The 13,036-nt window shown below is 38.0% G+C and overlaps 1 protein-coding gene across 3 annotated transcripts in view; it reads left to right on the plus strand.

Annotated features, from left to right (window-relative positions):
- Nucleotides 1-13,036, plus strand: part of P4HA1 (prolyl 4-hydroxylase subunit alpha 1) — an 83,124-nt gene that overhangs the window by 16,756 nt on the left and 53,332 nt on the right. For all 3 annotated transcript variants that reach the window (XM_054728759.1, XM_008145392.3, XM_008145393.3), the window contains exons 2-5: nt 4,982-5,089; nt 8,290-8,386; nt 9,550-9,701; nt 12,096-12,233. In XM_054728759.1, coding sequence (XP_054584734.1) covers nt 5,002-5,089; nt 8,290-8,386; nt 9,550-9,701; nt 12,096-12,233 — 475 coding nt within the window. In that variant the 5' untranslated portion in view covers nt 4,982-5,001. The remainder of the gene's footprint in view (nt 1-4,981; nt 5,090-8,289; nt 8,387-9,549; nt 9,702-12,095; nt 12,234-13,036) is intronic.

Here is a 13,036-nt window from a genome sequence, read left to right on the forward strand (position 1 = left end):
ACATGTTTAAACGTGTAGTTAGCTACTTTTTTGTGCTAGAGAGTAGTTAACCACTCCATTAAAGGCGTAGGGTGCCATAATATGGGAGTTAATGTTTTAGATTTATTATTTTGTATAGAGTTAATTTTTTGTTATAAAAGTTAATATACCCTAGGATGCTGGAAAATACAGATAAACAAAACAAATCATCTAGTGTTCTGCTGTCCAGAGACAACTACATTTTGGTGAATTTTCTGCATATTTTCTTGCATGGTTATGAACACATGGTTAATTTTTAAAATTTATTTTGATCAATATTTATAATTCTGTCAGAGTAGTAGAAACTGAATCTCACTCAATACAGATTCCACTAGAGCAGCGGTCGCCAACCAGTGGTCCGTGAGGTCCGAAAGGTTGGCGACCACTGCACTAGAGTATTGTATAATGTTCATTTTTATTTATTTAAGATTTTATTTATTTTAGGGCAGTTTTAGGTTCACAGGACTGTACAGAGATTTCCCATATACTCCCTGCCCACACACATGCATAACAACATCCTCCACCAGAGTGGTACATTTATTACAATTAGTGAATCTACATTGACACGTCATATTACACAAAGCTCATAGTTTACATTACCCCTTCACTCTAGGTGTTGCATAGTCTGTGGTTTTGGACAAATGCATAATGGTGTGTATTTATCATGGAGTATTTTCACTGCCCTAAAAATCCTCTCTGCGCCACATATTCACCCCCAACACATACTGATCTTTTTACTGTCTTCATAGTTTTGCGTTTTCCAGAATGTGATATACTTGAAATCATATAGTATATAGCTTTTTCAGATTGTCTTCTTTCACTTACTAATAGGCATTTAATGTTCCTCCATGTCTTTTCATGGCTTGGTAGTTCATTTCTCTTTAGCAATGAAGAATATTCAATTGTCTGGATGTACCACGGTTTACACATTCACAATTTATCTTGGCTGCTTCCAAGTTTTGGCCATTATGAATAAAGATGCTGTACACATCTGTGTGCAGGTTTTTATGTGAACATGTTTTCAATTCCTTGAGTAAATACCAAGGAGCATGATTGCTGGATTGTATGGTAAATGTATGTTTAATGTTTTAAGAAACTGCCAAACTGACTTCCAAAGTGGCTGTAACATTTTTTATTCCATCAGTAATGAATGAAAGTTGATGTTAATGTTCAAACCTTATTTTTCTGTTTAAATTCACAAGTTAAAGGATATGTTCATTTTAAGTTTCTTTACATATAGCACCATCATTAGATATTTTTAATTGTTAATTTGTTTGTTTATTCAATGGGCAGAAAGTAGCTATCTTATTTCAGTTTTTTGTGTGCTTGATTACTGAGGGTTTTTTTGTTTGTTTGGTTATCTGTAGGTCCTCTTTTGTGATTTTTCTACATTCCTAATCCACTTATCTATTAACACGTCAGTGGTTTTCTTATTGAGTTGTAAGAGTGCCTTAAATGACCTCTGTATTTTCTTTAGTTTCCCAGTTTGTAGTTTATAGTTATTCTTTTTGTTTTGTTTTGTTAATCCTCACCTGAAGATATTTTCCCATTGATTTTTAGGGAGAGTACAGAGAGAGAGAGAGAGAGAGAGAGAGAGAGAGAGAGAGAGAGATGGGGGGAAAGGCAGAGAGAAACATCGATGTGAGAGAAACGCATCGTTTGGTTGCCTCCTGCACGAGTCCCCTGGGTTGGGGAGGAGCTTGCAACTGAGGTACTTGACCTTGACCGGAATCCAACCAGGGACTCTTGTCCGCAGGCCAATACTCTTATCCACTGAGCCAAACTGGCTAGGATTTACATTTGTTTTTTTTAAACATATATAGACCTAAATTATTTTGTGTATTTATTGATTTTTTTTTTTAAGAGAAGGGAGAAAAGGGGAGAGAGAGAGAAAAAAACAAAACATCAATGTGAGAGCAAAACATCCATCAGCTGCCTCCTGGGATGGAGGCTGCAACCTGGGCATGCGCCTGAACGGGAATTGAACTAGCAACCTTTCCCTGCCTGGGATGATACCCAACCAACTGAGCTACACCGGCCAGGGCTGTTTTGTGTATTTAAATACCATCTGGCTTTCAGTAGGTTGTTTATTCATTTTTAAATTTAGGAATTCTCTGCTTTGAGAGATCAGTATCTTTTTTAAAATTTTTATTTTATTTTTTATTGACTTTAACTCTTTAATCCATCTAGAATTTATTTTGCAGCATAATGTAAGGTAAAGGTATGTTTAGTCTCCATATGATTAATGCTTTTAATTTTTATATTCTGTCATTTATTTATTTTTAAAATATATTTTTATTGATTTCAGAGAGGAAGAGAGAGAAACATCAGTGATGAGAGAGAATCATTGATCTGCTGCCTCCTGCACACCCGCTACTGGGGATCGAGCCCACAACCAGGCATGTGCCCCTGACCAGAATCAAACCTGGGACCCTTCAGTCCATAGGCCGATGCTCTATTCACTGAGCAAAACCGGCTAGGGCAGCTCTATCATTTTAAAATGAAATTTTCAAGCTTCTTTTTAGTAATGTGTGTAGGCTAATTGGTTCTTGATTCATTGTGAGGCTTAAGGACGAGGAAAGATGACAGAAATTTCAGTGACAGAATATATTTTAGCAATGAAAAAATGATAATAACCTCTTATCTGACAAATCTATACTTTCTTATTAGAGTTAAACATTAGACAACATTTCTGATTTAGCCTACATCTAGTGCAGCAAAAGCATTTGTATTTTCTGGAAATAACATTTATGAAGAAAATTATGTCAGAAACCTGTTTAAAGTGAGAAGATTCTAGACTCTTCAGACAGTCCAGGATTTTGAAAAAGCCTTGTGCTTTGGCCGGAGCCCAGGAGAGGAAGTGTGTCTGCAGCTGCGACATTCTAGAAGCTTTCCAAAAGACTTACTGTAAAGCAGCCAAGAGAGCAGTGGATTTTACTACTGTGTGGTTCTGGAAGTATCTGGAAGTTTGCAGCAAACTTGAGGGAGGAGACTTAGGAGTACTTCCAGAATGTCGGTTTCTCTGGTGATCTATTTTATTGAGATTCAAATTAGGAAAGTGGGTTTTACTTTGTTTTTGGAACAGGTTGCTTTCCAAAGTGGACTTGAACCTGCTGGTTTAGATGAAGTCTCTTGGGAAGAGTCAGACAGAGGTACCTGCACAAAAAAATAGGATGACAAGTCAGAGTAACCAGTGGCTTGTTGCTGGGGCAAATGGAACTGTAATGGTAACTTATTCTCCTGTAAGGTAATAAGAAGGACTTAAAGTCCATGTATATGATGGAAAAGGAGCAAGAGAAGAACGCCAACAGGGCATTTGGGAAAGCAGGGTAAAACCCTTCTGTTGGTTATTGATATCTGCATCCACTACGGAGAATACATTCTAGGAAGACAGTGCTTACAGGGATGAGTTAAAAAGAACGGCTTTGCTGCCAGGTTAAAAAAAAACAAACCACAGCTATGTACTAGGCTGAGGATTTTTACATAGAACACAGTAGATAAGAAACTCAACATTGAGTCCTTGGAGAGAAATTACTAGCTTAAATTGACAGGGCTGTTTATTCTTTTTGGATTCTGTACAACTTTTTTAAAATAACAGCTTTGTTGAGATATAATTCATACTCCATACAAATTATATGTTCATAATTTAGTACTTTCACAATGTTCTTCAACCATCAGTCTATACATTCAATTTTAGAAATCTTTCATCACTCCCAAATCCCCAACTTTTAATTTAACTTATTTTTAAAATATATATTTTAATATATTTTATTGATTTTTTACAGAGAGGAGGGGAGAGGGATAGAGAGTTAGAAACATTGATGAGAGAGACACATCGATCAGCTGCCTCTTGCACACTCCCCACTGGGAATGTGCCCGCAACCAAGGTACGTGCCCTTGACTGGAATCGAACCTGGGATCCTTCAGTCCACAGGCCAATGCTCTATCCACTGAGCCAAACCAGTTAGGGCTTAAAATATATTTTTATTGGTTTCAGTGAGGAAGGGAGAGGGAGAGAAAGAGAGAAACATCAATGATGAGAGAGTCACTGATCAGCTACTTCCTGCACACACCCTACTGGGGACCAAGCCCGCAAACTGGGCATGTGCCCTGAGAGGGAATCTAACTGTGACCTCCTGATTCATAGATCGACGCTCAACCACTGAGCCACACCGGCCTGGCTAATTGAACTTATTTTAAAATGTAATACTGTCTGGCTGGTGTGGGTCAGTGGATAGAGTGTCGGCCTGCGGACCGAAGGGTCCCAAGTTCGATTCCTGTCAGTGCACATGCCTGGGTTGCAGGCTCGATCCCCATTAGGGGGCGTGGAGGTGGCAGCTGATCAATGCTTCTCTCCCATCATTGATATTTCTCTCTCCCTCTCTCTTCCTTTCTGAAATAAAAAAGAAAGAAAATAATAATACTATATAGGGAAAGGATGGATCAAGTTGGAAATTAGAAGGTTAATCAGAAATCTCTGAAACCTTCTTTCACTTTAAAACATACTCTTAACATTTTAGTAGAATGCATTTTGGTAATATTTAAATTAAGTTACTTTAACAAAGTCAAATATGTTATGGGAAATTGATGGTTTAGCTCAGATCACAGAAAGTTATTTTTCAGGCTATATGAAAGCTGTTACCCATTTACTCTAATTGTAGTAGTTAGTATTAAGGAGAAAATAAACTCAGGTTGACTTGTTAAGCATAAATTATCAGGTGATAACAAACGTCTTTTTTTAATATGAAAACTCAAGTTAGTACTCTAATTATATGAAAAATATGATAGTGGTGCTTATTAAATAACTAAATCAATTTACAATAATTAGCAACAGTTCCATGGGCAACCTTAGGGTCTGACTTACATTTTTATTAGAAAAATAAGTTAGGAGCTTTTCCTACCCTTTTAAAAAAGTTTTGTAAAAAAAAAAAATAATTTTGTAATGGCCATATTTTTCTTGTAGGTGTGTGAACCTGTAAAATTATGACTTCCACGATGATCCGGTATATTTTAATTGTAGGGATTCTACTTCCCCAGTCTTTGGCCCATCCAGGCTTTTTTACTTCAATTGGTAAGTCTGAACTCTTTTTTGTTTTGTATTATTTTTGCATTTAAAATTTTCCATTTTTTTATTGTTTTAAATCAGTAAAAAGAAATACACTGTCTTTCCAGGGACTGAAGCATTGCTTTAGTCCCTGCCCCACTAAAAGATACTTTGTTTTTTAAATTAAATTTTTCTTCTTTTTTTGTTATTATTATTTTTTTTGTTAATCCTCACCTGAGGATGTTTTTCCATTGATTTTTTAGGGAGAGTAGAAAAGAGAGGGGAAGACAGAGAGAAACATCAGTGTGAGAGAAACACACTGATTGGTTGCCTCCTGCACAAGCCCTGACCAGAGCCCAGGCTGGGGAGGAGCCTGCAACCAAGGTATGTGCCCTTGCCTGGAATCAAACCGGGGACCCTTTGGTCTGCAGGCCAATGCTCTATCCACTGAGCCAAACCGGCTAGGGCTTGTTTTTCTTTAAATATTTTTTTCTGATTACAAAAGCAATTCATTTACAGGTTAGAAACTAATGAAAATTTAGGAAAACATAACAAAGAAAATTCTGAGCATATAATTTAATGCATATATTCCATTTAAGAATCTACTGTGAATACAATTTATTTTTTCCTAAATCATAATTTTTTAAAAATATAGACCCCGATATCATTACACTAATAATATATATTTTAAAAATACGTTTTTATTGATTTTTTTATTTTTTTTTTTAGAGAGGAAGGGAGAGGGATTGAGAGATACAAACATTGATGAGAGAGAAACATCATTGATCGGCTGCCTACTTCATGTCCCCTATTGGGGATTGAGTCTGCAACCTGGGCATATGACTTGACTGGGAATAGAACCAAGAGACCTCTTGATCCATGGGTTGATGCTCAACCACTGAGCCACACTGGCTGGGCGTACATCATAATTAAAAAAAAAAAATCTTTTAAGTATTGTAAAAATAACACTGATTAAAGGGGAAAAAATAGAGTACATGGAATATTAGACATCCACATGTCCTCTTTCCCCAGAAATAATTCCTCGTGGGTTGATGTACATACATCCTTTTATATTTTCCTGTATGCATACTACCTGTCTTAAAGCTGATGTTTTCCTTCCTTCTGTTGACCAGCCCTTGAATGATTGTAGAGCTAACTAAAACACAAGTAATTTCAGGATATAAAATGATGAATTCTCTCATCCCATTATAAAGAAGTATGGATTATTTGATTTTCGGTTGTGACGAATACTTTTTTGTTAGTGTAGTTTTTACTTATGGATTAAAAATTTAATTCTAATTAGCTTCAGAAGTTTTTTAAAAAGGTGCCTTGGCTGGTGTGGTTGAGCATTGTCCCTTGCAACCAGAGGTCTCCAGTTCAATTTCCAGTCAGGTACATGCTCAGATTTTGGGCTTGGTCCCCAGTAGGTGACATGCAGCAGACAGCTGAAGGATGTTTCTCTCATTGATGTTTCTCTCTCTCTCTCCCTAAAATAAATAAAAACATATTTTAAACAAACAAATAAAAGGTGAGGGAGGAGTTGGGAAAGAAGAGACATTGATCCTTGGAAAGTAGTGTTGTTATATTTTTATTAAATACTAGAGGCCTGGTGCATGAAATTCGTGCACGGGGAGGGGGGTGTCCCTCAGCCAGGCCTGCACCCTCTCCAATCTGGGACCCCTCAGGGGATGTCCGACTGCCGGTTTAGGCCTGATCCCGCAGGGACAACCACCAGTCAGACATCCTTTCACAATCCAGGACTGCTGGCTCCTAATCGCTTGCCTGCCTGCCTGCCTGCCTGCCTGATTGCCCCTAACCGCTCCCCTGCCAGCCTGATCACTGCCTAACTGCTCCCCTGCCAGCCTGATCGCCCCCAACTACCCTCCCCTGCCAGCCTGATCGCCCCCAATTCCCCCCCCCCCCCCGGCCTGATCTCACCCCCAACTGCCCTCCCCTGCCAGCCTGATTGGCCCCAACTGACCTCCCCTGTCGGCCTGATCGCCCCAAACTGGACCCCCCCCCCCTGCCGCCGACCTGATCTCACCCCAACTGCCCTCCCCTGCCAGCCTGATCGCCCCCAACTGCCCACCCCTGCCGGCCTGATCGCCCCCTAACTGCTTGTTTCCTCGCGCTGGCCAGATCTTGCCCCTAACTGCTTGCTCCCCCTCGCCGGCCTGATCTCACCCCTAACTGCTTGCTCCCCCGCCAGCCTGATCGCCCCTAACTGCTTGCTCCCCTGCCAGCCTGATTGCCCCTAACTGCCTCTGCCTCGCCCCCACCACCATGGCTTTGTCCGGAAGGAAGTTGGACGTTTGGAAGATGTCCGGTTGACCTGGTCTAATTAGCATATTACCCTTTTATTACTATAGATATTTTTATTGATTTCAGAGAGGAAGGGAGAGGGGAGAGAGAGATAGAAACATCAGTGATGAGAGAGAATCATTGATCGGCTGCTTCCTGCACCACCCCCCTCTTGGGGATCGAGCCCACAACCCAGGCATGTGCCCCTTGACTGGAATTGAACCCAGGACTCTTTAGTCCACAGGCTGACGCTCTAACCACTGAACCAAACCAGCTAGAGCTGTTGTTACATTTTCAGGTGAAAAGATAATTTGCCAATACAGTTCAAGCTTGCAAAACTAAGTAGCTTGAAAATTAGAATGGGAACACATGAGTAGAAAAATTTTTGGCTTTATTTTTATTTATCTGGTTAAAAAGTTAGAAAAATATGCTCTCTCCAACATATCTGATTTATGCCAGTTAAATTGACTCATAGCATGAAGCATTCTTGATGATTACTAAACTAGAGGCCCGGTGCACAAAATTCATGCACTTGACGGGGGGTCTCTCAGCCCGACTTGCACCCTCTCGCAGTCTGGAATACTTCAGGGGATGTCCAATTGATGGCTTAGGCCCATCAGCCAGACATCCATAGCACTGCCGTGGAGGCAGGAGAGGCTCCTGCTGCTGCCACTATGCTCGCCAGCTGTTAGCCCGGCTCAGTGTTTCTGGCTGAGCAGTGCTTCCCCTGTGGGAGCGCACTGACCACCAAGGGGCAGCTTCTGCATTGAGCGTCTGTCCCCTGGTGGTCAGTGCGCATCATAGCGACCAGTGGTTCCCCTGTTCGATCTATTTGCATATTAGCCTTTTATTATATAGGAGGATTAGTCTAAAATACTTGTGCTGATGAATATGGGTATTTGCTAATCTTTCCTTCTTCTCTTTAGGTCAGATGACTGATTTGATTCATACAGAGAAAGATCTGGTGACTTCCCTGAAAGACTATATTAAGGCAGAAGAAGATAAATTAGAACAAATAAAAAAGTAAGCAGTGTTTTATTTATTATGACTTCTTTCTAGAGCTAAAACATTTGAGTAGAAATTAAAGCCATCAGTCTTAAAAAGCCAGCTGAAATGGCCTAAATAGGAGCACAGAAAACAATAGTTAGGCCTGGGCCAAGAGTTCACATGGAAGAACATGGGTTGAGATAATATAAATGGATATTGGTTGTTGACTGACAATTATTTAAAATGGTTCCTAATAGCTTCTGTTCTCTAACCTCCCTAATCAAGCTTCTTTCTGGAGCAGTTCCCCAATTCTACTTATCTTTCACTCCTATGGTTCCATTCTAGAGATTACAGTGATAAGTGTGGTTAGTATTATTTAATTTATATAGTTTTTCCTCAAATGGTAATTTATTTTTATTTATTTATTTTATTATTTTAAAATATATTTTATTGATTTTTTTACAGAGAGTAAGGGAGAGGGATAGAGAGTTAGAAACATTAATGAGAGAGAAACATCCATCAGCTGCCTCCTGCACACTTCCCACTGGGGATGTGCCCGCAACCAAGGTACATGCCCTTGATCGGAATCGAACCTGGGACCCTCAGTCCGCAGGCCGATGTTCTAGTCTATCCACTGAGCCAAACTGGTTAGGGCGGTAATTTATTTTTAATTGACTCAGGTTCATAGTTAATCCTCACTTGAGAATTATTATCTTTTGTTTAACGAGTAGCTAAGTAATCAGTTTGTTGTTTGTTTTTTTTTAAATATAGTTCCTAGGTAATGAATGTGAACTTTTGGTGAATGTTTGATTTAAATGGAGATATAACTGAGTTTGGATTGAGCTAATTTATACTTTGTAATAATCAGTTATTTGGCTTTAAGGACCTGAGGGGAAAGGAATTTTTAGACTATTACTAGAGGGATCCAATCATAATTTTTACTAAGATAAGTTTCATTTACTGTAACTACCTGGGAGAAACAAAACTAAAAAAAAAGTCTTGTAGTTATATACTTTGATTCTGCCATTCTAGATTTTACCCATAAGAGAATTTTGCTTTTTAAAAAACCTTCATAATTTTACTTTTAAAAATAATTTTTAGATACTGTTTTAATTAAAAAAAAACTGTAATCTAGTCTCTTTTTATTTTTTAGTGCTTTACTAAATTGTGTTTTTCTTTTTATACATTTACATGTATAGATGGGCAGAGAAGTTAGATCGGCTAACTAGCACAGCGACCAAAGATCCAGAAGGATTTGTCGGGCACCCTGTAAACGCATTCAAGTTAATGAAACGTCTGAATACTGAGTGGAGTGAGTTGGAGAATCTAGTCCTTAAGGATATGTCAGATGGTAAGACTAATGAGCTCAAAAAGTAAGGCACTATTGCTACCGCCTGTAGAAATGCCAAAAGTAGCGATATATTCAGTTCCCAGAACATCAAGTGTTCAGTGTTGTAACTGAATTATTGCTGGGGTATATTTGGTCTGATCAGAGTTAATTTATTCTAGATCCCAAATTTCTTGATAAAAAATAAAGATGAATAAAAACTGGAAACAAAGAAATAAAAATAAAACTTCATTGTCAAAACAAGTAATTTGTGCTGTTAGTGACTAACACTACTGCTTTTTGCTTTGAAATCTACAAATGTGAATTGATTATTTGGCCTATAGCTTCATTTCTGAAGGTAGTCATTTTCATAAAAATATTTTTATTGATTTCAGAAAGGAAGGGAGAAGGAGAGATTGAAACATCAATGATGAGAGAGTCATTGAACTGCTGCCTCCTGCACCCCCCCCTACTGAGTAATGAGCCCGCAACCCAGGCATGAGTCCTTTTCTGGAATCAAACCATGGACCCTTCAGTTTGCAGGCCGATGCTCAGTCTACTGAGCGAAACCGGCTAGGGCAATTTTAGGATTACCTTCAGACTGTAGAAATTGAAGGGTTTGGCTTTGACTTGTGCTAGAGCTATGTCTGTTCTTTTCCTGCGCATTGAAAGGACTATTTATCCTTTAAAAAATGTATTTATAAAGTCAGCATATTATATTAATTGTATTGAAGGGTATGAATGATCCCAAATAAATCTTCAAAAATGTATTTTATCTTGCCGAAACCGGTTTGGCTCAGTGGATAGAGCGTTGGCCTGCGGACTGAAAGGTCCCAGGTTCGATTCCGGTCAGGGGCATGTACCTTGGTTGCGGGCACATCCCCAGTGGGGGGTGTGCAAGAGGCAGCTGATCGATGTTTCTCTATCATCGATGTTTCTAACTCTCCCTCTCTCTTCCTCTCTGTAAAAAAATCAATAAAATATATTTTTTTAAAAATGTATTTTATCTTGAACTATATATAGTTGCACCTAATTGAAGAATTCCAGTATTAATGGTGGTTTTGTAATTCTGTTTATTATTTTAAAATTTGGGGTAAACCTTATTTTCTAATCAATTTTTAATGTATTGGGAGTAGTGGTACTTTGTAAGAAAAAGTGTTAGTGTTCAACATAGTATTTTGAAACCCTAGGATTGTTTTATTTAGTGTAGACAGTAAATTTTAAAATGGAGGTTGCAAACAGTAATAATGAATGTTTTTGTAGTTGAAACAATAAATTGTAATTTAAGATACTTAATACAGACACAGAAAACTAGATCTGAAGTTTAAGGAAGTAAAGGGATTATGCTTAGTACATAGTAGAGGCTCAAATATCTGTTGAAGGTTGCAAAAAATTATTTTTTTTAAAAGAGAGGGGGAGAAAATTGAGCTAGCTATATAGATGAAATACTGCAAGGGTGCTTACAAACATTTATGAGCAGTAAACTAAATTATTTTGCATAGGATAGGAAATCTTGAAGAGAAAAATTAAGTCAAGAACTATGAATACTTTTTCACAATGAGAGGAAATAACTGTGAATATTTTTACTCTTATATAACACCATGAGAACATTGTAAAGGTCATGAAGAAATATTCATTCATTTATTTATTTTAAAATTCTCAAATAATGATCTGTATGTCCTGAGCTATTTTATAAGATAAACCTTGAGACTTTGACATTTTAATTGTGGTAGTCATTCAAGAGAGGATTTTGTTTTAGGGCATAAAAAATATAGTTATCTGTAAAACTTGCTTTTAAAATTCCATGTGGATATTGTGACTGAGAGCTGCCCTTAAAGCTAAAAAAAATATACTTGATGAATACTATATTCAATAATTAAGTATATCTAAATATATTTTAATAAAACTAGCTTACCTGATAATCTTAAATATTTAATTAATAATTCTTCCTCCCCTTAAATAATTCCACCAAACTTTCTATTTTTATGTTTATATAATGTGTGGCACATGGAAGAAGAAACAACAGAATTTAAGAGCATACATTTTACTTACTATCTGTTATCTGAAAGTATAATTGGTTGCTAATTGAATATCATTTTCAAATCCATAAATCTGTTCATTTTTCAAGCTTAGTGGAGCCTTTGTTGTATAACGAAAAGCTCAATTATTATGTTAGTTGATCTTTGTCTACTTACACACAGACGTAATTTATGCAGTGATCTCGGTAAGCAACATTTGAAAGGGTTTGGGAAGATTGATCGAGTTAGAGGCATGTCAAGTCTGATTCAGTGCAGCTTTTTTCTCATTGAGCATGTGGAACATAGTATGGTGGAAAATTATAACAAAATCAGTTTTGAAAAATCTGATTTGGAAATTTGAAGTCTGAATTTCTCCAGTCTTTCTCTCTCTTATTTCAAGGCTTCATCTCTAACCTAACCATTCAGAGACAGTACTTCCCTAATGATGAAGATCAGGTTGGGGCCGCCAAAGCTCTGTTGCGTCTCCAGGACACCTACAATTTGGATACAGATACTATCTCAAAGGGTAATCTTCCAGGTAAGAATTCTTAGCCTATAAAATGCCTAACACCTGGTTTCTCTGTGCAGTCCAGTAGGACAACGTAAATGTAAAAAAGACTTCGTATTTTAAGATTTTTTTTTTTTTAATATTTTTATTGAGGTATTATATGTGTACATATCTTACTATTACCCCCCCCACCCCACACCCACACATGCCCTCCCCCCCAGAGTTTTGCGTCCATTGTTTATGCTTATATGCATGCATACAAGTCCTTCGTTTGATTTCATAACTCCCCCACCTTTCCCAAACTTTCCCCCTGTACTTTGAAAGTCTGTTTGATGCTTTACTGTCTCTGTATCTATCTTTTTGTTCACCACTTTATAATGTTCTTTACTATCCCTAAATGAGTGAGATCATGTGGTATTTTTCTTTCATTGACTGGCTTATTTCACTTAGCATAATGTTCTCCAATTCCATCCAGGTTGCTGCAAATGATGAGAATTCCTTCTTTTTTATGGCAGCATAGTATTCCATTGTGTAGATGTACCACAGTTTTCCGATCCACTCATCTGCTGACGGGCACCTAGGCTGTTTCCAAATCTTAGCTATTGTAAATTGTGCTGCTATGAACATAGGGGTGCATATATCCTTTCTGATTGGTTTTTCTAGTTTCTTCGGATATATTCCCAGGAGTGGGATTACTGGGTCAAATGGGAGTTCCATTTTCAGTTTTTTGAGGAAACTCCATACTGTTCTCCACAGTGGCTGCACCAGTCTGCATTCCCACCAGCAGTGCACGAGGGTTCCTTTTTCTCCGCATCCTCGCCAACACTTGTTGT

Source organism: Eptesicus fuscus, chromosome 17, assembly GCF_027574615.1.
Source record: "Eptesicus fuscus isolate TK198812 chromosome 17, DD_ASM_mEF_20220401, whole genome shotgun sequence".
Classification (NCBI taxonomy): Eukaryota; Metazoa; Chordata; class Mammalia; order Chiroptera; family Vespertilionidae; genus Eptesicus; species Eptesicus fuscus.